At 48.0% G+C, this 26,148-nt stretch overlaps 2 protein-coding genes across 4 annotated transcripts in view; one reads left to right on the forward strand and one right to left on the reverse strand.

The window, feature by feature from the left end:
* Positions 1–3,605, forward strand: part of BMAL1 (basic helix-loop-helix ARNT like 1) — a 43,204-nt gene extending 39,599 nt beyond the window's left edge. Inside the window, exon 17 of the mRNA XM_078607269.1 lies at positions 1–3,605. Coding sequence (XP_078463395.1) covers positions 1–152 — 152 coding nt within the window. The 3' untranslated portion in view covers positions 153–3,605.
* LOC144728042 (bisphosphoglycerate mutase-like) overlaps positions 2,789–26,148 on the reverse strand; it is a 25,739-nt gene continuing 2,379 nt past the window's right edge. The window contains exons 1-3 of one of the 3 annotated variants that reach the window (XM_078607267.1): positions 12,472–12,877; positions 8,939–9,656; positions 2,789–7,616 (exon numbers count right to left, since the gene is read on the reverse strand). In XM_078607267.1, coding sequence (XP_078463393.1) covers positions 7,369–7,616; positions 8,939–9,539 — 849 coding nt within the window. In that variant the 5' untranslated portion in view covers positions 9,540–9,656; positions 12,472–12,877 and the 3' untranslated portion in view covers positions 2,789–7,368. Of the gene's footprint in view, positions 7,617–8,938; positions 9,657–12,471; positions 12,878–26,148 lie in introns of those variants that run through there. The other 2 variants (XM_078607268.1, XM_078607266.1) reach the window with 2 other exon arrangements.

Raw genomic sequence — 26,148 nt, forward strand, 5'->3', positions numbered from 1 at the left:
GTGACAACCCCTCGCTGGACCTGTACCTCATGGACGGCTCGAGCAGTCCCAGCAACGACGAGGCGGCCATGGCGGTCATCATGAGCCTGCTGGAGGCCGATGCCGGCCTCGGGGGTCCCGTGGACTTCAGCGACTTGCCCTGGCCGCTGTGAAGACAGCAGCTGCTGCTTCTGCTGCTCCTGCAATTGCTCCCACAGTTGCTGCTGCTCCTGAAGCTGCTGCTGCTACAGTCGCTTCTTCAGCTGCTGCTGCACCTACAGTTGCTGCTGCTCTACGGCCGATCCTGCAGTTGCTGCTCCTACTGTTGTTGGTGCTCTACAGTTTCTGCTGCTCTACATCTGCTCCTGCAGCTGCTGCACCTACAGTTGTTGGTGCTCTACAGCTGCTGCGCCTACAGCTGCTGCTCCTGCTCCTACAGCTGCTCCTACAGTTGCTGCTGCTCTACATCTGCTCCTGCAGCTGCTTCTCCTACAGTTGCTGGTGCTCTATAGCTGCGGCGCCTGCAGTTGCTCCTACAGCTGCTGCTGCTTCTACAGCTGCTGCTGCTTCTACAGCTGCTGCTGCTTCTACAGCTGCTCAGATATTTGCTGCTGCTGCTCCTATAGCTGTGCCTACAGCTTCTGCTGCTCCTAGTCCTCATACAGCTGCTGCTGCTCCTACGGTTGCTGCTGATTCTACGAGAGGACTACACCGCAGTACTTCAGGAACTGCTGAAAGTTTTTGCATAAAGCACAAAGGCCGAGTGCTTTTTGTAGACGTCGCTGCACGCACGCGAACGCACACGGTTTTCCAGTCTGCGCTACATTTCTGCAACAACGGGGGTTGTCTCGCCATTTACACATTCGGTTAACTTAGGCTGCCGCTTTAAACCCCGAGCGTACATCAATTCTACGAGTGTCAAATTCGACCGTCGTGCGAGCCATTTGGAGAAAAGCTGCCACAGTGGCGCTGCCTCGGGTCGCACACCGGACGCGCAAGCCAGAGGTCGCCGGTTCGATTCAATCTCCCGGCGCGGCAGTTGAAAGAGCGGGAAATCGTTGCTGGGATCCCCCTTCCGCTGTGTCCGTCCACCCAGTGGTTTAAAACTTCTACGCCGCAGTTAGTCCGTCGGCAGGTCGCGTGCGATCTGGAAAAGTGTGGGCATGCCCAGAGCCGTCCCGAGGGTACAGGGCGAATCGGGGCGACTGCCCCAGGCCCTGCACTTTGGGGCCCCCCCTCGCGCTTCGACATCACGGCGTCAGACGTAATACTTTTGGTGTAGTTTGAAGGCATCTGGGGGGGGCCCCGCACACCCCACCAACCCCATGGACAGCCCTGGGTAAGCCTTACCTCGTCATTTACTCTGGAAAAGCGTAATTTATTAATTGTGACATTATTTGGTGTATCTTGTCCGTAAAAAAAAAGTATTATTTTAAATCGAGCAGCGACAATCACGGCGTGACGATAATCGTGAAAATCCGGACGATATGAATGTCGTGGCTGCTGATAAAGATGCACTCCCACAAGGCCGCCATGTGGCCAATGGATTGTGGGAAGGAGGTGGTAATTTATTTAGTGACGAATGGCCAGTTTTGAGGGCTTAATGAACGAGGGGCAGGAGAATCAGAATATTTATTTATACTGGAGGAAGGATAGCGGCGGTGATAAGTGGTGGTGGTCAACTTAGGGGAGCGGTGTTTTGTAGCGGTTGGCACGTTGCGCTACGAACCCGGCGACCCGAGTTCACACCAACACCAGTAACGGTTATCTGAACCGGTCATGGACCTCCCCTAGTTCGACTCAGCCTCAAATGAGCACCTGGTGCGGTGTGTGAACATCACCGCTGGGGAGACAAAGGCGGCCGGGCGTGGTGTTGGCCACCCGCCCCGTCTCGTGTGCCACAGTGCCGGTCTTCATAGGTGCCCGCTAACAGCAGCACTTTCCCCAACAGTCTGTTGAGGCTACACGATCTTTTTCTTTGGTTAGCTTGAAGAAGAGGGAGGCGGTGCTGGTGGTCGACGCGCATGAGGGCAGAAGGGTGCGGTGCGAGCGGACGAACAAGGCTGGAGGATATTGAATATAGGCCTTGGTCACTTCTAGATCAATCCACAATGCAATGTGAGGGGGGGGGGGGTTGTCTTATTTTTCAATAAAATCTAAAACTTCACTTTGTGCCTAGATGCTGACAGCACAAATTGTGAAATAATTGGTTTAAAAAATGCGAGATTTAACAACAACAACAAAAAGAGATCGGAGTTGTATTTATAAGTTGTACTGTATATACACGAAGGCGAGGGGAAAAAAATACAAATAAAAAAAGCGTGCGGAAACGAAAAATGCGTTGCTTTGAACACATCAAACCTGTGCGTATTACGGTGTGCTACTTTCGTTTGAGGAGGCTGTGTTCTCACGTGTACAGCTGGACGGGAGGTGAGATGGGCGGGCCTCAGTGACGTCATCATCATCCTCAGCAGCGTCATGCTGGGCGGGGCTTGTAGGGGGTTTCCCTCCTTCGGAAGGCAGGATGTGGGGCGGCCGCCACTAAAAAAGTAGCCGATTAAAAATCTTAGTCGATCAGTAGTACTCATCAAGGACTCGTCCCGGCTGTACTCGAAAGAATCTGAACGCGAGCATGGCGATGGGGGTCGTCACTCTGAGACGTAGGAAGACCTCTTCACATCATCGTCGTCGTCGTCATCATCAGTCATGGTCAATCAACTGCTGGATGAAGGCTGGTTACACCTATTCGCAATGGGCAGAAACACACCATGCTGTTCAAGAGCAGGGAAAACATAATCGCAATGCCATAAACGTTTCGGCACAGGTTTTATTGAGTGATATAAGTAGTGAATTGTGAAACTTATATTGTTGGATTCGGGTGAAGACGGAACTCATTCTCCAAACAATGATGATAAACATTAAATCATTAATCATTCACACTTTTCCAAATGGTAGTTTTGAAAGGGCAAAATCTTCGTAAAAACGTCTTAATAACACATTGCCTTCCTTTGGCTAAGTATACATCCCATTTCAGAAGTCTCCACACAATGTTTCAGTTTATGTAACATCTCCAAAATAACACTAGTAACGAAATGCAAATGGCTCGTTACGGGATGAAAAACCGACCAATTATCTTCTCAAGTATTGGCTCCAAGCTCGTTTTAATCTCCACGTAAATTTGAATTCAGCTTCACTGACACACTCGCTGTTAAACGGAATCCTAAAAAAATATATGCAAAGGTGCAGCGCTGCAATTGCTGCCCACGCATTGTCCTGATGATAATTTAGATCATTCCCTCGGGGATTTTTCTTCCCCCCCCCCCCCGAAATTTTAACCGCCAATTCTAGCGGAAATCATCAGAATTTAGAATCTTTATTGAGACTTCAGGAGGAAAACCGACGAGCTACAGAGCTCTTTTTCACAAATGTCCATCAAGGGCGGGTCAGCAATCATCAGCCACGGTCAATCCACTGCTGGATGAAGGCCTCACCAAGCCACTGCCGCCTCTTACAATCCCGTGAAACGAAACCACCTCGCAACTGCACATGAACTGAATTCATCGCAAAGACACTTAAGAATATGAAAACTCCGCTGTCGCTCTAAATGCTTGAATTCACATTCACCCACGTAGCTGCGAATCATGTCAGCAAGGCTAAGACACAAACCATATTGTTTACGATAAGACTTCCTACAATGTTGACCGTAAATGAAATTCGTGAACGTCACTCTGCTACGGAAATGTATTGTGGCACACACGCACGTACACAACACAGTGGATGATACGTCTATCCAATGCAATTTGAAACTTCCAGGACATCATGGACTACATGATATATATACCGCGAGACAGCTAGTAACAGACTTATCAGCTATATCGTAGCGAATACCCATGCAATCAACATACGTACGTATAAAACACACCTACACAACTACACGTAAATGCATACAAACTGTATACATTCAAAAGCTCTGGGATTTTCGGACGAAGGGGGAAGAAAAAACTTGAAGCGTTAAAACATCCCGCTTGAGAAGATGACCTTGGGCGCAACGGCGCAATCTCACCGCGGCCGTCACGGTGAGCAGCGTCGCGTGCTCCCGCAAAACTATCGGTGTGCACACGACACAGAGAAGGTTGCATTTATTTTGCCGGGGGGGGTCTGTTCCACCGGCAAAAACGAGGGGGGAGGCGGTTTTGTGTGTGTGGCAAGGGGTTCAGGATCCAAAATAACAAGGGAGCTACTTTAGATTTTTTTTCCCCCGAATTTCAAGAGCCGCAATCGCCGCGCGTGAATAACGTCACGAAGCGGGGTCCTTAAAAGGAGCCGTGTGCGGATCCGGAGCCGCAGGTTGAGGGGGGGCTGTGGATGGGGGGGGGGGGGCTAGGGGGACCACGGGAGAGGGGACTGGGGGGTCGGGGGATTGATCAATCTGGCAAGGTGACAGATTGCGACCAAGAGGATAAAAGATATCCAGAGGTAAAAGCTCTGACCTGACACCAGATCTAAGAGGTACCAAACCTCTGACCTGACACCAGAGAAGCTACAGGAGGGCTGCTCCTTTTTCCTACGTGGAGCAAAATCTCTGATGTGTCCTTCCCTGCTTACACCGATCATCCCTAAGTGCTCTCAATTCAGGCTCAAGTGCCCTGTGGTGAGAGTTCCTTGTAGAAACCTCACGCACAGTTAAAGCGCACGACGCGTGCCCTGTCAAAAGTTTGCCAGCAGTCGACTCGAAATATCCTGAGACCATCAGCTGATCAGCGTGAGACCAAGTCACGAGGGGAACGTGGCCAATCGCGCGCCACCATTTACGATCGCGCAACTGTTGTTGACGATTTGCGAAATTTAAATGACGCGCAGTGGCAGAGCGGGGAAAGTGCTGGGCCCCCCCCCGCCCCCCGCTTAACGTGTGGACCAGACGTCACTTGAAGCGATCTCAGAGGTAGCTCTGCAATATCCACTTCCGTGGGCCTGTTCTCTTAACACCAAGGGATCTATTACGCCAATAGCACAAAATCAGTATAAAACTAGGCGAAAACATTTTAAGTAAAAAAAAACTTCCTTAAATAACGATTTTTTGACGTGTTACGTCAACACCTGCATGAAATATTAAAACTCTGTTACAACAACTGGTGGATAGAAGGGGTCTACCGCATATAATATTCCCTTTGATGCCAAGTTCAAAGATATCGCCAGCATCATCAGCCATGATCAGTCCGCTGCTAGATGAACGAAGGCCTGCCGATGCTGCCGCCACTACCTCTAACTCTTCACAACTGCAAATGAAGGGTTTTAAACGACATAAAAAAATCTGCATGACGTTATTACATCTTGCGGTGGCGAGATGTTAACTACCTCGCCTGGTAACAGAAGGTCGTGTGTTCGATCCCAACCCTGATGATATGCCACTTCGTTGAGCTATCATTTGTGGCCAGGTCGCTCATGAAAAAGAGAGCTAGAAAGCTCAGTGGGTTTTACCTGGTAAAATTAAAATAGTTTTTAGTTTAGTTTATTATATTTGAAGAGATCATAAAAATGCTAATAGGTAAAAAAAAATACCAATACGTTTAGAGTCTATCCAGTTGCCAGCGAACCTCGCGAAACGCCATCAACCCTCTCCGCAAGATGCCACCGCTGCCGCATTGGAGACACACAGTGACCTCCAAGACCTAGCCTCAGCAGACTTAGGGCAGCCAAAGAGAGACGATAATGACTACTTATTCGAGACCGTAAAGCTAGTGTATATAAGATATAAAAATAGATGGAATTTTTAAGTTGTAAACATAATTTTGGACTGCCTACTGGTACTTTCGATGGAACCTTTTGGTACATGGTGGCATCTTCGCATGTCTGCAGGGCAGGGACTATTAGGGAGAGGCCACAGCTTTGCCTCGAGGTGTCGTTACTAGTACAGCACACCGGTGTGTTAGAGAGTAAACTAAAAACATTTACAATTCGAGTACGACGTTTCGCCAGTAACTACAACCAGCATCATCAGGCTACAGCCAGAGTTGTGGAGAAATCCTCCTGTTTCGGTCTTAAATAAAAAAAACACCTCTCTTTATGGACAATATTGGTTGAAAAAGCCTACGTGCTGAACTCTTCCATATTGGCCAGATGTTTTGGAAGATGTGAGAGTACCCACCACATGCAAGCTATTGATCAACTAACCACGGTGCAACGTTTTTTATATACCGCTGGGTGGAAAGGTGCCAGGGGATTTATGAGGTTGGATGATCAAAGCGGTGACCCCCGGATTGCAATTCCAGTGTGCCGATCGTTACACCACTGTGGCCAGCTCTCTACGTTTCCCAGTGAAAAAAGGTAAACGTGTTATTTGTATTTCTCGGGACAGCTCTGTATGTGCGGCAAACTGGTAGGCGGTGTTTACTGGGTTTTTATCATTCGGTTTTTACCGGAAACGGAAATACACCGATTGTTACCAACTCTGGGCTGGGTCGCTCACCTTGCTGGCGTGTTCAGCTTCAACACCACACATCAGCAGATGGTACAGATGACCACCACAACACACTCGCTCACCTCTGATAGCGCTAACAGTTCGGGATGAGCTTCATATTCAAGAAGTTGTAATTTTTTAAGGATAATTTCAGATTGAATTATTTTCTTCATGCATTCGTATCATTCGCATGCCGTGATAATTTAACACTCATAGCTCAGTGGGCTTTACCTGGTAAATAAAATAGTAAGTATAAAACCGCGACTTTGTGCTAATAAAGTGTAATAAAGTGATGTAGCTCGATGCTGTGTGACGCCACCCTTGGCAGGGAGAGAGCCGCAAGCGGCGTCATTAAACGCGACGTCACTCCACGCAACTTGTCGTATTTGTATCGATCCGAATATATTTTACTAGTCGGACCGGAAATTTGGTCTCGAGGTCCAATTTTTGTATTTCGGGCACAGATTCAAAATGTGTACATTTCCAGAATTACATGCATTGCAAGAGTTGGACAATACCGCATTATTCGGATAATAAGACGCGCTTTTCGTCCCTGCATATTAAAGAAAAAGTTGGGGGTGCGTCTCATCACCCGATAGATGTGTGTGTTGTGTTCGTTCAACTTTAGTGACACTGGGCACAAGTTTTTGGGGGATACGTCTTATTTTCCAGAGCAGTCTTATATTCCGGAGAAAACGGCAAAGCCGGTTGTTGTAACAGAGTCACCTGTAACAGTAACGATATAACAAAATAACAAAACAGCACTAAACACACGCCTCCCCCCACCATACCCATGAACGAAGGTGGCGTGCTGGGCTGGGCCGGGCGAGACGAAATAAAATATTACATAACTTAACAAGAAGAGCCATTCTCCACGACGCATAGTTCCGAAGAAAGGAACAAACAATATTCCAGGATACGATACAAACGGCTTAGGGAGTGGGGCAGGCGGCGGCCGTGGTGGCAGTGGCGGCGACTACGGCGCCACGGGGATCAGGCGACGCGGTGGCCCCCTTGGGGGCCTTGCCCTGGTCCTCGATGCGCTTGATGGCGGCGGCGATCTCGGCCGTGTCGCCCAGGTAGCGGCGCTCGCCTACCGGCGCCAGCTCGTCGTCGAGCTGCAGCACGACAGGGACGCCCGTGGGGATGGTCAGGTGCAGGATGTCCGCGTCGCTGATGCCTGCGCCCGGGCAGCAACGGCAAGCGGCGATGGTGCGCCGTTTTTGTGACGCGCACACACAACTCGCGACAGGGGCCGGGGTTCAGATGGCGGTGATGACGAAGTGAAGGCTCGCGACTTTAGGTGGAGCGAGAGGCTCGTGACGGGGTGGGAGTCATCCAATTTGCATGCAGTCTCCCTATTGTTCTGGTTCGCGTCCTGCAAACTTTGGGTAACGCTTTTATCAATGTGGCCGGTTGTCAAATTGGGCAACTCACTTAACAGCAACGTGACTCTGCACTAAAACTCCATAAACATCAGATCGACTCCGTCGTCCATTGGGCAACTCACTTAACAGCAATGTGACTCTGCACTAAAACTCCATAAACATCAGATCGACTCCGCAAAAGTTATAGTACCCCTCCCCCCACCACCCCTTTGGTGTTATTCACGGAGGGAATTGACGGCCAGAGCTCGTGCATAAACGCTCTCAGCCTTCGCTGCGAAGCGCTAAAACCCGAACACACGTAAGTGGGTCACATGGACACGGATGAAATTGCAGACGGCGATGAGCCAATGATTTACTCGAGGTCATGCGTGTTTTCACGGGAGGCAGCTGCCTGGCGCGAGTTTTTTGTCCAGATTGAAATCGCACGAAAACAAGTTTTTGTCCCGCACAATAGCCGCACATCTGCCAGGTTTCCAACCAGTGCAGCTTGTCGACAGAAAAATCAGGGAAATGTGTGTTGTGGTAGGGAGCGGGAATTCTTCCCTAGGAGGGGAGATGGACAAGCGGTTAGGCGCTTGTCCATCAGGGGAGGGAGGCAGGGAGGGAGAAACGCGAGTGGAGAATGGTGGAAGTTAGGAAAATACAATTTCTGTATTCTCCGGATTCTAATATGAAGGATATGTAAATACCTATTGGTGAGAAAAGCATGGAAGTGATGTCAAATTAGTGACGTCTAGTTTTCCGATCAATCCGAAGCTAAACATTTTTTCGGATCATCCAAAATGTTCTATCTAGGCCCGATATTCAGATTAATTTAAAAAAATTGGGAGCAACCCCAAACGTCTGCCTACAGAGGGCTCCCCGGGAGCTCGAGGCCGAATCCCACGTGCGCGCCTCCTGATTCATCGAGACAACAAAATCAACAGCCGCCATTCGCCACTAAGTGACGGGTGATGTTTACACGGCGCCTGTGCCAGGCCAGGTGCACTTTGACAAAAGCACGCACGCACGCACAGGCCCATTGCGGGGCCCCCTTTTTTGCGCGCGAGAACCCTGAACAAACTGACACCCTACCAACCCCCAAAAGCCGCCCATCGCCCAACCCCCCCCCCACCTTCCAAGTGCTTGATGATGGCGCGGACGCTGTTGCCGTGCGCGGACACCAGCACGTTCTTGCCGGCGCGCAGCTCGGGCACGATGCTGCCCTCCCAGTAGGGCAGCAGGCGCTCGAGCACGTCGCGAAGCGACTCGCCGCGCGGGATCTTCCCCCGCGGCACGTCGCAGCTCGCGTAGCGCCGGTCGCCGTGGATCTCGTCGAAGTAGGGGTGCCCCTCGTCGATGGGCGGGGGCCGCACGTCGTAGGCGCGCCGCCACGCCTTCACCTGCTCCTCGCCGTGGTTCAGCGCCAGCTGCGCGCGGTTCAGGCCGACGAGGGCGCCGTAGTGGCGCTCGTTGAGGCGCCAGCTGTGCGCCAGCGGCACCCAGGCCTGGCCGACGCCCTCCAGGATGAGCCAGGCGGTCTTGATGGCGCGCGTCAGCAGCGAGGAGAAGGCGGCGTCGAAGCGGATCCCTGCGGCCGTGAGGAGGCGCGAACAGCGGCGCGCCTCCGCCTCGCCCTCGGCGCTCAGCGGCTGGTCCACCCAGCTGCAGAAGCGGTTTTCGCGCGTCCACGAGCCCTCGCCGTGCCGCACCAGCACGAGCGTGCGCGTCGCCATCGCGTCGTACACTGCAGTCGCCGCCGCCGCTAGCGCCGTCGCAGGAGAGTTCACGCCGTCACTCCGCGATCTCCGCTCCGACGCGGCGGAATCGGACAGATGATGAGCTCGCGCCTCCTGCAACACGCACGCAACGGGACGATTCATCGATTGCGTGCGTATGCATGTTGAACTTGAATAGTTTAGTTGTCTTTGTTTATTTTAAGTGATTTATCATTCCTATACTTTGCACTCTTATCGTGTTTTTATATTGTTTGTTGTTCGGTCTGACCTGCCCCGACTAGACATCTGTGAAAAAGAGCTTGATAGCTCATCGGATTCCTCCAGTATAAACAAATATTCTGATTCTGACTTCTGCGCTTTGCCACTGTCACACCCGCCCGCACTGCGCAGCTTGATGTAGTATGGTCAAGTAACCCCCTCCCTCCGCACGCCCACACGATCCGTACGGTGCGGGGAGCAACAGTGAAATAAATAAGTAATATTTAAAAATACTTTTTTAAAAACACGCTTTAATGAAATGTACCGTACGAGTAATGGCAGAACTCCACGACTCCAGGAAGTGGCCCCGAGGCTTGCCATAACGTAAGGGACCGTGGTGATTTACAGCCAACGTGAGTTGAGCGTGGACAATTAGAGCCAAGGCGAAATATAACATATAAAAAAAATGGTTTATAATTTTTATTTTTATTTTAAATGATTGAATATAGTATTGTCATCAGTATGACATAAGTATACCAAGTTTGCAGTCGATACCACATTGGGAAGTGGGTTAAAATTGAGTTACAAGATTTGAGGATACGACGACAACAACAACAACAGACAGAGTGAGCTAAATAAAAGCGTGTAAAATAGGTTTTACCCTTCGTGGCAATAAAACAGGCGTTAAGATGTTAAAACACCAAATAGATACATTTTGCAAGGCATTCCGTCTGCACTAACCACTCACAGCAGAGGTCGCAAACGGGTTTTGATTCCTTACCCATATCCGGCCGCACCAGGGTCGCAAATGGGTACCCGTACCCAGCTGGGTACGGGTAGCCGGGTATCGGGTAGGGTACGGGTATCGGGTACCCGGTTGCGACCTCTGACACACAGTGCTTGTGGCAAAACATGCAAATAAACATGCTCTGATTATAATTAGAATATATGCACTCTCTTTGGTTTTTTCGGTAAAGTCACGTAGGTAAAAAATAAATAAAAATAAATTAAATCACGACGTTTCGGGCGCAACACAAGCGTCCTTCTTCAGGTGGGGACAACGTAGCAAAAGCACAACCGCTTAAATGTGTCATTGTCTTTGAAACTTGACTGGCCTACACCAGAGACAGCCTTATTCATGGCCTTGTCTAACAGTGGATTGACAAAGGGTGCTGCTGTACGTGTAGTGTGGTCAGTGTGGGTTGATTAAAGAGATGATCGTAGTACGTGTATGTATGTAGGCAGAACTTCTTTCGCACCGTACGTAGCCAACCGTGCTAAACGGATGTGCGGGGTAAGGACAACAAAACTAAACGCAACAACAAAATTAGTTTTCAATTAAAATACATTTTGGCGAAATGTAGCGTGCGGCTGCCATTGGCCAAAAAATGTCAACGCTGGAAATGTAACAGCGCCAGGATGTGATTCGACTGGGACGATGGCAACGTCAACACCTACAATGTGAGAAACGAGGCGAGGTGCAGACATCGTTTGCCTGTAAGTGACCTCTTTCGTCTTCCTGTGCCTTGTCCGCACTACTCTTTTTTGTTGTTGTAACGATGCTGTTTTTTACTCAGTGCAACGTCGTTGTCAGTGATGGCACAGTTTTAATTTTTGTTAAATTGTAGATTAAAATTCAGTGTTTCTTGGGAAACGGTGTGTTTTACCACTGGCACTTATATGCCGAATCTTGCACTTTTTTATTCTTACTAAGCTCAAAACTTTCAAAAGATACATTTTATATTTGAACTTATATGCTTTCTTACTTTTTTTCATTTATTAATTTGTACGATTCATTTATTTTATATCTGATGTGTTATAACCGTCACGGAAATGGAGTGATTGTATTGATGACACCAGACTTAAGAGCTTATTAGCTCACAGGGTACTTCAACATAAGCTGAAGCTGATAGGACCCTCTCCCAATACGAGTCTTGAGACTCAAGGGAGACCTGTCTTGGGTAAACAAATAATAACATATACTGTAGACTACAATGCAGTAATGCAATCTGTGACAAGAATAGATTATTTAGATTTTTTTTAAAACTTCACACGGTTGCCACAACGGCCAGCGGGCCAGCAACAAACAGCACCGTGAGAAAAATGTTCGATTTAAAGCTTTCGTGACTGCAGGGATTCATCTTCTTGGTTCTTTTGGTAAAGTCACGTAGAAGGGAAATAATAAAAATAAAACAGAAGTTGCAACAGATCGAGTGCAACGAGTTGCTTGAATTGAGCGAGGTCACGATGAGAGTTTGGGAAAAGAGACGATGGGGATGGAGTTCAACAGTGGGAACAGTGCGAGGAATGCAGCATATATATTGTGCAAACTAAGCACGTGTTAAATTAAAGCTAATTAACAAGACGAGTCGGTACAAGTGACACACAACGGACAAGAGACTACACAAATGAAGTAAAAATTTCAAAAATGTTATGGGTTCATCAAATTATGGCACGGAGGGAATTACCACATTCTACAGAATATAAGACGCTCCGGAAAGTAAGACCTCAACGCACGCTTGTGCTGGGGTCAAATAAAGCATCACGAATTTGGTCTCAAACACAGACACACGCGCACGTGCACGCACATCTACCGGATTAAAAGACGCACCATCAACTATTGCTTTAAATTACATGTGGTGAGGAAAGGGGGCATCTCATAATCCAGAGAATACGGTCAAATACAATTACTTTTGCATTCGATAGTAACACAAATACAGACTTTACTCACCGCCGTCAACCACAACGATCATGTAAAGCGATACCACGGCCCCTTAGAAACCACGTTAACGGGTGGCTAAGAGACCGCGACCAAGTCCGAACCAACACGCGCGCACGCAAACGATTCTCCCCTGGCGCTATATTTTTCCCGATTTTTTTTTAAATATGATTCTTCTCAGGACGTGTATTCCTCTCGCTTTAACTATCGCCATCGTCATCCACGTGCCTTCGCTCAGCTTTTATCGAGGGGGGGGGGAGGAGGGGGTAACGACGCAATGAACGTTCGAGCATGACGTGCTCTTCCGCCTGTTTTTTCCCCTCCCTGAAATAAACGTTCCCGCCGGGAGCGACGGTGACAGATGCCCGCTGCAAATGCCTCGCGGAGACACGCAGAGACGCACGCGCAACCCCCCCCCCACCGTGTTTTCCTCCCAATCGTGAACTCCGCTCCCCCGTTCCTTCTTCCGGCTTTTTTTGGGGGGGGTCAGAAATTTTTAGTTGTTGAAATATACAAAGTGGACAATATCTTTTGTTTTCTCTGCCCGGCTCTATTATTTTTGTTTGGAATTGGCGTTTCGCGCGAATGTTATTAATCTCCCAATGTCTGGCCCACCCGTGCACATGTGATCGGATTTTTTCGCGCATCAGTTCACGTTTTTTTTTTGTCGATTATAAACCACGGCAGCGGTGGAGAGGTAGCGCAGTAGTTGGTTGGCACGCTGCGCTAGAGACCCTGGCAACCCGAGTTTGATGCCAGGCCACCAGCGGGCGATTAACATCAGTGGCGAGTGATATCAAAACCGGTCCTTACCCTACCTGCTCCAACCTTCACCACCAATCCGCACTGACCAGCGTGGTGAATTATCAGAGTTGTGTGTTTTGTGTTTGCATTCCGACCGCAGGTATTGTGGTCAATGCAAACATGACTCCTTGTAAAAAAAAGTGTCCGTTTTGTTGCCAGATAAATGGGTAAAAAAAACTATTATCATATATTGCTACTTGCAAAGGAGGTTCCAATGGTGTCAGCGTGGTGAAGTTCGGTAAAAAAAAACATACGGCGACACGGCATGAAGAGGCCCTCATCCATTGGTGGATTGAGAAATGGCTAAATTTAATTTATATTTTAGACCTGACCACAACCTCTTTACTTCGGCTTTTTAAACACACATAACCACTTACTAATTGGCTGTGTCGGGTTAGTAGAGGGTTACGACACATACTTACGCGATCTCACCCAAAAACCTTTATTATGAACATTGGTCGCGAAAGCTTACGTGTTAAACATGACCACTACTCATCGTGCAACCATTTAAGCTACACAATGCCAAAACCACACACACACATCGCACAGACCGATGAAGTCATTCTAGGCATAAGATTAAGAATAATATGCTCGCAGTTACTCAGCAGACAGCTATGCCTCACGCAGTTGGGCTGAGTCAGAACAGCACTCCCAACGCGACACACCTAGAGGGCCTGGCCAGCTCACCAAGTTTTACGAAAGCTGGGCAAAGGCGCAGCCCAGCAATTGCCGGCTCACGCCATTGCTGGCGCTAGGGCCTCCCACGAGAGGGAACTCCACACGCGCCGATCTAGACGGGCGTATTTTGGCCTGCTCTTACACGCCGGCCAGACGTCTTGAAAGAGCTCGGAGCACCGCTGCACATTTTGCCCCACCACACGGCTGCCTTGCCGATCGACTAACTGTGGCCTACGGACGTCTTATACTGCTGGGTGGACAGAGGCGTTGGGCGAAGATTTTTGAAACTCGCACCGTTGCTTCAACTGCCGCTGCTGAGAGATTGAACCGAACCGCCGGGTTTGCACACCCCAGTTTTTCAAACCATTAAACTACTGCAGCATCATATTCTTGGTTCTTTCGGTAAAGTCACGTTGAAGGGAAATACAAAATAATCATCATCAGATTGCTTGTGTTGCAGTCGAAACGTCGTGAGAATTTGTATTGTTTAATATTTGTATTATTTTATTATTTCCTTTCTACGTGACTTTACCGAAAGAACCAAGAATATGAATCCCTGCAGTCACGAAAGCTTTAAATCAAAATTTCACCGCAGCATCATTAAACCCTGGGGACGATGCCAATTTGCTTAATAAACGTCTCCTTTCTGACCTTTCTGTAACTATAAATTCGGTGCATCGTGAAATACGACCGTCAATTTGCTGCAATATATTTAAGGAAAAAAAAACCCACACTGAACCTCCATGGGTTCTGAATGTTTGTATTTTGGTCACGGGAACTTTCTGGATGATTCACTGAGTCGGCCAAAGGTATCTTGTATTACACTGCAGCGTGTCGGTCAAGAAGACGCGGCTTGGCTTGCGAGTCCCTACCACATTCAAGAGCCCTTGTGTCACTCCACTGCTAGATGGCAACGTGGGCCTCCTCCCCACACCTGTGCAGGCCGCGAAGGGTTATTTGACCATATTTCACCACCCTCCATGGGTTCGTGCGGGGAGCATTATACATGTGTAAGCATAGAAGTATAACAATTGCACTGCCATCTGCAGCTCACCACCAACCCCACGGCACTCCCAGCACCACGCCCGACCGCCTTTATCTCCCAATTTCTGATGTTTACACACCACATCAGGTACTCAGTTGAGGCCGAGTCGACATAGGGGAGACCCAGGACCGGTTCAGATAAGCGTCACTGGCGTTGGTCATGAGCGGGAACCAAACTCGGGTCTCCGTAGCGCAGCGCCAAACCGCAGTGCCACCGCTCTATTGTGCTCGGGACATAGGGTGACATCATCCTAGGAATAGCATAATGTGTTGTGTTGACTCATCTCCCGTGTCAGACAATGCTCTGTTGACTCTGGGGCCTGGACACAAGGCCAAGGGCCAACTCCATCACAACCGCGAATCAAAATTCACAGTGATTTCTGCTCAAACGAGCACAGAGGCGGTGCTCATCTCCCATTGACAGCCCTGAGCTAGTGGTGGTAATTCCACATAACTATGGCAGGGGCGAATCTTTCCACAAGACAACAACTGTCGACGTTCCCCCACGAAGTGGTACCAATTGCATCGACACCCCGGAGGGAGGATGAATGATGGAGAGACTAAATCCACCCCCCCCAAACAGGATTCCAATTCATCTTCTTGGTTCTTTCGGTAAAGTCACGTAGAAGGGAAATAATAAAATAATACAAATAAAACATAATAAAATAATTCTCACGACGTTTCGGCCACAACGCAAGTTTCAGACGCAGTCTTTCCGACAGACCTGAGGACGGCTGCTTGCGTTGTGGCCGAAACGTCGTGAGAATTATTTTATTATGTTTTATTTTTATTATTTTATTATTTCCCTTCTACGTGACTTTACCGAAAGAACCAAGAAGATGAATCCCTGCAGTCAGGTTTCCAATTCGCAACCTTTTGATCGCGAGCCGCTCGCTCTACTGCTCCGTTATTATTCTTGACCATCGCCCCTTTAGATTTGAGGCAGGCGCCACAGTGGCGAGATGTTAACTACTTCGTCCGGTAGACAAGAGGCCATGGGTTCGATCTCGACACTGACGCCTGCTGTATATGTGGAGTTTGCGTCTCAACCTCTCTCTCCTCGTGGTCGTATTGATTTTTCTCCGGGCCCTGCGGTTTTTCCCTCCACATTTAGGAACACGCGTTTAGAGTATTCGGCTGCTATGAATTTCCACACGATAAGCCACTTTGTTGGGCTATCATCTGTGGCCAGGTCGCTTCTGAATAAGAGCTATACAGTATAGCTAAGTGGCCCTGACGTGAAAAAATAATAATAGTTTAGCTTAGTATTGGTTTATATTTCTTAATAGATGATGTCATTAACCCGTGTATACCTAATCCACGTGTTCGTCTTTCTGTCTCCCAAACTAACTCCCAGCATGCCTCACTCTACGCCTGTTTGCATACTCTTCTTCTATATTATTATTTATTATATTTGTTTCATTCATGACCATGTTTCTGAGCCACAGGCCATAGGAGGTAGTAAGTACTACTTAAAACCCCGTTATCCTGGAGGCACACGGCCTCGTGACCATACCAATTCCCTTGGGATGGAACATATCAGTTGGACACCCTTGCAGATGAAACGTTCCATCTCGCAGGTAAGATATTTTCAGAAATAACAAAAAACATTTGAGTCTATTTGCTGTGACACCGCGGCAAACACCGCCAGTGTCATGTACACAAACGCGTTTGAATCTACAACACACACACACACTGTATACGATTATACAACGTCAAATGCTATATGTTGACGTATAAACAGATGAGAACAGGCACAAGAGAGCCACGGCAGGGCGCACGGACATCACCCCACAGTCTAACACACATGAACAACACACGGTTCACACGTCCGCTTGGCACAGAATGTTCTCAAAGCCGTGAAAGTTGCAAATGTTGTGCAAGTGCGCTGCTCAAAATGATTCCCTGCGCAATCGAACAAAGGGGGCGCCTCGCTACTCATCTCCTTGTTTACAGCCCTGAGCCAGTGGTGGAAATTCCACGTTCCTATGGCGGGGGCGAAGTGTCCTGCTGGCGAGCGCCCGATCAAAGGAGGGTCAAGCCACCGGGAACGGCGTTTGTTTCGATGGAGAACTGCACCCCCAGCCACCATCAGCTGGGGGGGGGGGGGGGTTGGTGTGCGACTGGACATCTGTGAACTACTGGACATCCATACTCTTTGGTTCTTTCGGTAAAGTCACGTAGGTAGAATAACAAAACAAAATAATAGATCACGACGTTTCGATCGCAACACAAGCGGTCGTCCTCAGGCGGAAATAATAATCCAGCAGTGGAACTGCTTGTGTTGCGATCGAAACGTCGTGATATATATTTTTTTCCTACCCACGTGACTTTACCGAAAGAACCAAAGAGTATGGATTCCTGCAGTCACAAAAGCTTCAAATCAATACTGGACAACTGTGAAAAAAACAGCTTCATAGCTCATCGGATTCCTCCACTATGAACAAATATTCAGATTCTTGCTACATATGGTGCGAAATAAGTGCAGCGTGCATAGTATAACCTGCGCCTCAAGCGCAGACCCTAAAACACATTCCTGCAGAGGGAGCTGGTAGGAACGTTGGGTTGCTCGGTCAATGGCCAGGGTCAACGGCGGCGTGGTGTATTCCGCAAATATGCCCGACTGTGAGGGCGGGCACAAGCCGGCGTGAGTAGGTTAAACGTTGAGTTTTATAAGGGCACCACGGGGTGACCAGCCCCTCCCCACCCAGCCCCACCCTCCCCACCCAGCCCCACCCTCCCCACCCAGCTCCTCCCCACCCAGCCCTTCCCTCCCCACCCAGCCCCTCCCTGCACGATGGACGGGCAAAATAGTCCCCTGTGGGCTGGTGTAACCAGGAGGTTCCTACCAGTGAAAAGAAAATCCTGAACTTAATTCGGAGTCACTGCAGAGCAACAACAATAACAAGTGGACACTTAGCGGCTATTTAAATCAACAGAGGAGCTGCTGAAACCTGCAGCTTTTTTTTTCTCGGAAACATTCGAGAAAAGATGTATCACCGTAGCAGGAACAAGAGCGATGCCAACAGTACACTGTACACACAAGACGGGAGGGGAGGGCGTAACATGTGTGTTTAGGTTTTCCATATTTTGTGAAGCTGAAAGGTCAGGTTTTCCATATTTTGTTAACTTGAAAGATCACCACCCTGACACGTACAACCTTGTCTGTGTTTACATAGCAGGGCAATAATGACCCCTAAATACAATTCGATGTTTCTGCAACTCAATTTTACGACTATGAATGTGTTTTTTTTACGATAATTTAACATGGGCGGTGAGCGATACCCAAACCGGTCCCGGGCTTCCCACACGAACCAGGCTGAAGTACGGTCAAACAACCCGCATGGCCAACACAGCACAGTTGTCAATCAGTTAGCTGTAAAACAACTCTCCTTTCTGAAGAACCATTGCCTAAAACTTGGGACCGAGCAATTAACTTCCCAAAGCTCACCACGATTAGATTGTCACAATTTAAATAAAAACAATAAAATACGTGACTTTACCGAAAGAACCATGAATATGAATCCCTGCAGTCACGTGAGCTTTAAATCGAAATTTAAATAAAAACTTTTGTCTCATCTGTACTGCCTCGTTGGTACCGCTGTCACATGTGTGCCGCATTTCCTCACTCGATTCTAATTTGATGAAATTCAAGAACCGATTCTGTTCATTGCATTTTAATTTAGTTTTGACTTCCTCATTCACATGGTTACTTGTTTTGAAAAGTCTCTTCTATGTACAGTTGCATTCACTCCATGCCGGAGATGTGGCCTGAGTGACTCACGTGCCAGCACTGTCAGTAAATGATTCATACACACACACACAATGCATTGGCATGTATTGTGAGCCAAAACATTGTATTCGAATAATAATGATTTAATCTTGTCGCACAGTATTCGCTCGCCCTCGAACAGTGAGAATGACTCGGAGGCGCGAGGAACCACAAAGTGGTAAGGCAGCAGCCAGCCGGCGAGTCAGCACCAATTCTCCAACAATCTCTGAAATCCTCTGTACAGAGACTCATCTGCTTACGAACATTCGACTTACAAACTTTCAGAGCTATGAACAAATCTGCCCGTATGTCCAGTTGCCTGTTCGGGCCGAGTTTTCAAGAGTAGAGAGGAAACACGAGCACCAAAGGGAATTAGCATCTACATCTGCAGAACATGAAAAACCAGTGGCATCTACATCTGCAGAACATGAAGAACCAGTTGCATCTACATCTGCAGAACATGAAGAACCAGTGACATCTACATCTGCAGAACATGAAGAACCAGTGACATCTACATCTGTAGAACATAAATAACCAGGGGCATCTACATTTGCAGAACATGAAGAACCAGTGGCATCTACATCTGCAGAACATGAAGAACCAGTGACATCTACACCTGCAGAACATGAAGAACCAGTGGCATCTACACCTGCAGAACATGAAGAACCAGTGGCATCTACATCTGCAGAACATCAAGAACCAGTGGCATCTACATCTGCAGAACATCAAGAACCAGTGGCATCTACATCTGCAGAACATGAAGAACCAGTGACATCTACACCTGCAGAACATGAAGAACCAGTGGCATCTACATCTGCAGAACATGAAGAACCAGTGGCATCTACATCTGCAGAACATGAAGAACCAGTGGCATCTACATCTGCAGAACATGAAGAACCAGTGACATCTACATCTGCAGAACATCAAGAACCAGTGGCATCTACATCTGCAGAACATCAAGAACCAGTGGCATCTACATCTGCAGAACATGAAGAACCAGTGACATCTACACCTGCAGAACATGAAGAACCAGTGGCATCTACATCTGCAGAACATGAAGAACCAGTGACATCTACACCTGCAGAACATGAAGAACCAGTGGCATCTACATCTGCAGAACATGAAGAACCAGTGGCATCTACATCTGCAGAACATGAAGAACCAGTGGCATCTGCAGAACATGAAGAACCAGTGGCATCTACATCTGCAAAACATGAAGAACCAGTGGCATCTACATCTACAGAACATGAAGAACCAGTGGCATCTACATCTACAGGAGATTATACAACTTTAAAGCCATTCCTCGTGTTTAGTGTACACACCATACATGTTTGAAATCGACAGGAGTAAAGTTGGACTTATGAACAAATCGACTTACGAACATACCTTTGGAACCTAACTCGTTCGTAAGTAGAAGAGTCCCTGTACATTAAAGAGCTATTGGGCAATTAATGAGAGTTTCCATGTCTGGGGGGGGGGGGGGGATTACCGGAGCACCCGGAGAAAACCCACGCGTGTGAGGGGGCAACGCGATATCCCACAGATGGAATAGGTGGAGTCCACAATTGCTCTGCTGCGTTCTCCTGACGAGCCAGGGTATGGCTTCTCATCGACGCCCACAGGAGGAGGGGAATTTCACAACATTTGTGTGGCGATCCACCAACCCCCGCTGCCTCCACAGTGCTGGATTAGAGGCTTGCTCCACCAATCAACGTGTCGTCACATTCCCTGTCACCGCGCTTCTCTGAAGAGACGCGTTGCCACGAACAGCCCGGGCAAAACCATGCCACAATGAAGACAGATGTATTACCATATTCCTCGGATTACAAAACACACCTTTTCCCCCGCCACTGCATTGAAAAGAAAGCTCTTAGCGGGGTGCGTCTTAAAAGCTGGTAGCTGTGAGTTTGTTTAAACCGGTCCTGGGCCTACCCTAGGTTAACTTGGCCTCAAATGAGTACCTGGTGTAAACATCTCCACTGGGGAGACAAAGGTGGTCGGGCGGGGTGCTGGCCAGCCACCCCCTTCGTGTGTCGTGCCGGCCTTCATAGGTGCTCACTAACAGCACTTGCCCCAGCAGTCTGTTAAGGCTACACGGGGGATCTTTGTCTTGTCATCAGAATTGTGTACGACTTCATTGCCCTAGGGCACAACTTTAAGGTGTGTCTTACTTTCGAAGAATATGGTATCGTTCAATACGGCGCAAAAGTAAGGCAACCTACAAAGGATTCGAAGAGTGTCGGGAGAAGTGTTCCAAGCATGGCTGGGTGGCTGCCTTGTTGTGTGTACAGTGCTTACAGGACATAATTTGTGCGGCACAAACACAGGATATTTCAATCAAACAAGCGGTAACATTCCATAAGTGGACGTTTGGGTTGATTTTAATGATTGATGGGCATGCAAGCACACGAGCATGTTCGGGTTAATAGGCAGTCACACCAGGGTTCACGTTAACATGCAGTAACACCTGCGTGATTTTATGCCACTTTAAATACTTTCATTAAAAAAAGGTGCGGCCCTGATATTTATTGCTCACACCGCTGCTGGCAGAAGAGCCTCCACTGCAGAAAACCTCAGTGCCCCTCTAGACAGCACTTTAGCCTACTCCTCCACACTGGCCAGACGTCTTGTAGTAGGCGGGCGTATCCCAGAGGTCGCAAACGGGTTTTGATTCCTTACCCGTACCCGGCCGCACCAGGGTCGCAAATGGGTACCCGTTCCCGTACCCGGCCGGGTACGGGTACCCGTTCCCTACCCGTACCCGTACCCTACCCGAAATGAGTGACAAACGGTTACTCACCAGTGACTCACGGCCTACCCGTACCCGTACCCGACCGCACCAGGGTCGCAAACGGCTACCCGTAGTACCCGTACCCGGGCGGGTACGGGTAGCCGGGTATCGGGTAGGGTACGGGTATCGGGTACCCGGTTGCGACCTCTGGCGTATCCACATTTTACCCCACCACACGCGACCTGCCAATGGACTAACAACTCCGGTGTTCCCCCTGTATACGGTGGTGGTAGGCCTGGCACGTGAGAAACTCGCAGCAGCGCGACCACGAGGGTAGGCGGCGGGCTTGCGGAGGAGGCCTTCGTCCAGCGGTGGATAGATTCTGGCTGACAATGAACGAGTCCGGCAGAGGACGTCACATCGAGGAGACGGAGCTATGAAATTAGCTCGTGCGTGCGCGAGTGCCAGGTGGCGGTTTTTTTGGTGGGCTTTCATCCAGCAACGCATTGATCGTGGATGACAACGATTTTTTTTATCTCCGTGCCATCGCTCTTCATTAAAATTATATAACCAGAGTAAAGAGACATAAAAATATTCCACCAGCCTGGAGAGAGACAGTTGGCTGCTAGGGAGGGACGCCAGATGCATTTGTTTATGCTCATTTCCTCCAAAAAGGAGGTGATGAGATGTTCTAGAGCTGCGAGTCTGTGCACGTTATACAACCAAAAAATATAAACTTTGCACGGGCTTATTTTATAACGCGTTGCTGTGAAGCACTGCGGATAAAAAAGCAAACGTACGCAGAACTCTGTTCAGTCTGCACACATGCATACAAATTATGGCATTCCAGACTGACATTATCCAGCCAGTATTTGTTCAAGCAAGTAAACGCTGGGCCAGTTACAACTTTCTGGGTCTCAACAATTTTGGAATTGCAGCCCCACAATTAAGCCCAATGGAAATCATGCCACCCCCTGCTCCCCTCCCCCCTGGGTAATAACCAGGGCTACCACGGGGTTCGAACCACCATCCTCTGTAAAAAGCGTCAGAGGTGCTACCGCTCAGCCATGCCACCATCCCAGCGGTATCGCTGGGCCCTTTCCCCCACGATCCGCAATGAATGAGGCTGTGTGCCCTGCCACTCTACTCCCTCCAAACCCTCTGAGAACGAAATCCTAAAAAATATATATTCAGAGCTCCATTCTGTCTTCACATTTAAATAAAATAATATGCTTAGTCCATCAGCCTATTGGCTTTCCAGTCCGATATTGTCAAGGAAAATGTGTTTGATCGAGTGAATTTTGCACCGGTTTTGGCCTTCTGGGTCTCATCAGCAGTCAGGCTTGTTAAACAAATGCTGACTGACATGATATTGGTAAGGGCAATCAATATAAACTATGGGACATCGTTCAAAGAAAAAAAGACAAGACCGTACACAAACTCATTATGCGTTTCCATGGAGCATTGTGGGTGTAGAAACAAATATAGTTGAAGATGTCTATTTGTTTTTATTTTTAATAGGTGGCGGTTCAGGAAATGACTCTTCTTTTCTGCTCATAGGCCAATTTCCTGTAACATCGCCGATTGAAAATGTGTTTTTTTTACTAGGGCAGTGTTGACGAATACGTTTGAGTTATTCGTGTTTGTTTACCATTGCTAGTGTAGTATTACCAAATTTCTTCTCCGTCAGACTAGCCGTTTTTCATGTTGTGAAATAAAAGTTCACTCGACTCTCCCAGAAGCTAATTTAAGCCTAGATGACCTTTGAGAGGGACACTCCATGTTCAGATACGGACTTCTACTTGAAAAAAAAATGTTATTGGGAGAGTGGTGGGGATCGCTGTTACAAGTTGCTGAGTGGGCCAAGCTCACCAGCAATGCTCCGTTCAGACACACGCGTACCAGGCACATGCAAGCAACCCGCACAGACACACAGGCATGCGTGTGCTGACACCGGGAAGTCATGCGGATGCAAGTCCCTGTAAACGGAATGGGGGAAGTGAAGTTAATTTACATGAAGGTTCGAGAAAGAAAAAAAGACAAAAAATGAAAGATACAGCCCCGCAATGACTTTCTCATGCCAGTGCTGGTGGAAGGGCCCCCACCTTCTAGTGGGTATTTGGCCTACTCTTCCATGCTGGCTAGACGACTTTACACCACCAGAAGCGATCTGCCGATTAACTCACTGTGGTTGTAAACAGTCTCCTGCTGGGTGGGCAGAGGCGGAGGAATTCTAAGAATGGTATTAAACGATATTGGCAATGTCACGTTGGCTTTTAGAAACTGCAAAATGGTCATGTAAATGCAGGCGTGAAGATTTCACAAAAACAAGGGGGTGGTTTGTTTTATTTAGCCTCACAACAGAACTAGGTGTCTACAAGCCACATGCACTGCATACATGTAACCGAGTTTAGAAGCATCTTCCACGTGGGAGAAACTATAATAAGATGTCCCACAGACACACACTTACTCACTGCCCTGACATACACACCATCAAGCTGTACACACAAACACAGAGTTCAAATATATTTGTTTATAAATTTGCCGATCCCTTTCAAACACATTTAAACTGAACGTGAGCTACCCGCAGTTTATTATTTCAACGTGTATGTAATCTTCTTGGTTCTTTCGGTAAAGTCACGTAGAAGGGAAATAATAAAATAATAAAAATAAAACATAATAAAATTAAATTCTCACGACGTTTCGGCCACAACGCAAGCAGCCGTCCACAGGTGAAGAACAGGGCTGTCGGAAAGACAGCGTAATGTGCTGCACAGTATTAGGTCACCCTCGAATAGCTAACATCTTCACCACCCTTCAATGACCTGGGTGGTGAAGTACGAACCATATGAACCACACGGCATGGGGAGGCCCTCATCCAGCAATGTATAGGCAAAGGGCCTGAATATGCGCATGTACAGAGACGGGTGACGTACTACAGCACAACATGCAGTCTTAGTACAGTATGCGGAATTGGTTAACACACAAGATCAGTATCTGTACGAACTAAGACAAGTGATGCTCATCTCCAGTTGTGGAAATTCCTATGGATTGGAGGGGGGCAGTTTATCCTAATAAGTACTACGAGTGACTTGCAGTTTTTTTTTATTGTAGTACTTGGGAGAAATGATGGGCTGAGTCAAGCCCCAAACGAGTCAAGATCTTTTACCACACAGCCCACCGGCTATTATTATCCAGGGGGCAGTCCCACAAATTAGGCAACCTCACAGTTTGGGAGACGATGACAAAATCACCGAAAATTTTCCCAATCTGCTCAAGAGCTCAGAAGCCAAGCAGGGTCAACGTCGGACACTGCTTGAGTAGGAGACCACCACGGATAAAAACAGGTGCTATAGGCTGCTGCCGTGGGCCTACGAGGTCAGCAAAGGGAGGTGCAGCAAAATGTATTATTGTACTCTGCAACGAATTCAAATATAGAGAGCCTCGATAACCTGGAAGATGGCACACGGGTGGCGCACGTTCAGTTTAAATGAAACGAAATTCAGCTTAATCCAGGAAAATGGGGAGGTTCTACTATATGGCACTCGGACTCAGGTGTAAAAATTTGTGAATAAGGTATGACGATCGCAGACTCCAGGATTCAGTTTTCAACTCATGTAAAGAGTCTCGGCACCATTTTTGACCAGAATGTCGTTTGATCACCACGTGCACATTAAAGTCGGGGACTGCAATTTTCAGATCAGGGCTCTACGACACATTTGGCCACTATTGAGTCGTGAAATAGCCAACACGGTGGCATGTAGCGGAGTATCAAAAAGGCTCGATTATTGCAACTCGCTACTCTACGGGACGTCTGGCAAAAAAACATTAGCAAGCTGCAGCGTGTACAAAATTATTTGGTACGTGTTGTGACGGGTACTGCAAGATCTGCCCATGTCTGTCCGGTGCTCACCGAGTTGTATTGGCTTCCGGTTGATGAACGTATATATTATAAGGTCGTGCTCATTACACACAATGTGCTTGCCACAAAGGATCTCGTCAAGGAGCATAAACAGTCACGCAAAGTCAAGTCATCCTCAAAGCGGCTTTTGGCTAACCATCGAAAAATGATGGTCACCACATCACGCGCTTTCAGATGCGCTTTTGCGACGGTCTCGAACGCTCTTCCTTCCAAAATTAGGAAGCCACTGGAGCTATGCTCTTTTAAATCTAAAATTAAAACTCATTTCTTGAGAACGGATATTTGATTTTAGTTTGTTGTCCAAATCCGATTAGCACGGTTGGCTACGTCCAGTGCGAAATAAGTTCAGCATACATAACATACAAGTACGAGGATCCATTGCCTCCTCCACCAACCCATACGGACCACACTCCACGTAGATCAGCACCCTTTGTCAATCCACTGTAGCTCCCCGCACCGTACGGATTGTGTGGCCGTGTGGAGGGAGGGGGTTATTTGATCATACTTCATTAAGCTGAGCAGTGGGGGCGAGTGTGATAGTGGGAAAGCACAGAAATCTGAATCTGAATATTTATTTATACTTTTCACAGATGTCCAGTCGGGGCAGGTCAGAACGTAACAACATCGAACATTACAAAAACACGATCGGAATGCCAAGTATTGGAATGGTAAACAACTCACTTAAAATATACAAATACAACTAAACTATGTTTTATCTTATCAGGTAACCCCCACTGA

Source organism: Lampetra planeri, chromosome 27 (genome assembly GCF_965212315.1).
Source record: "Lampetra planeri chromosome 27, kcLamPlan1.2.h2, whole genome shotgun sequence".
In the NCBI taxonomy this organism is placed as follows: Eukaryota; Metazoa; Chordata; class Hyperoartia; order Petromyzontiformes; family Petromyzontidae; genus Lampetra; species Lampetra planeri.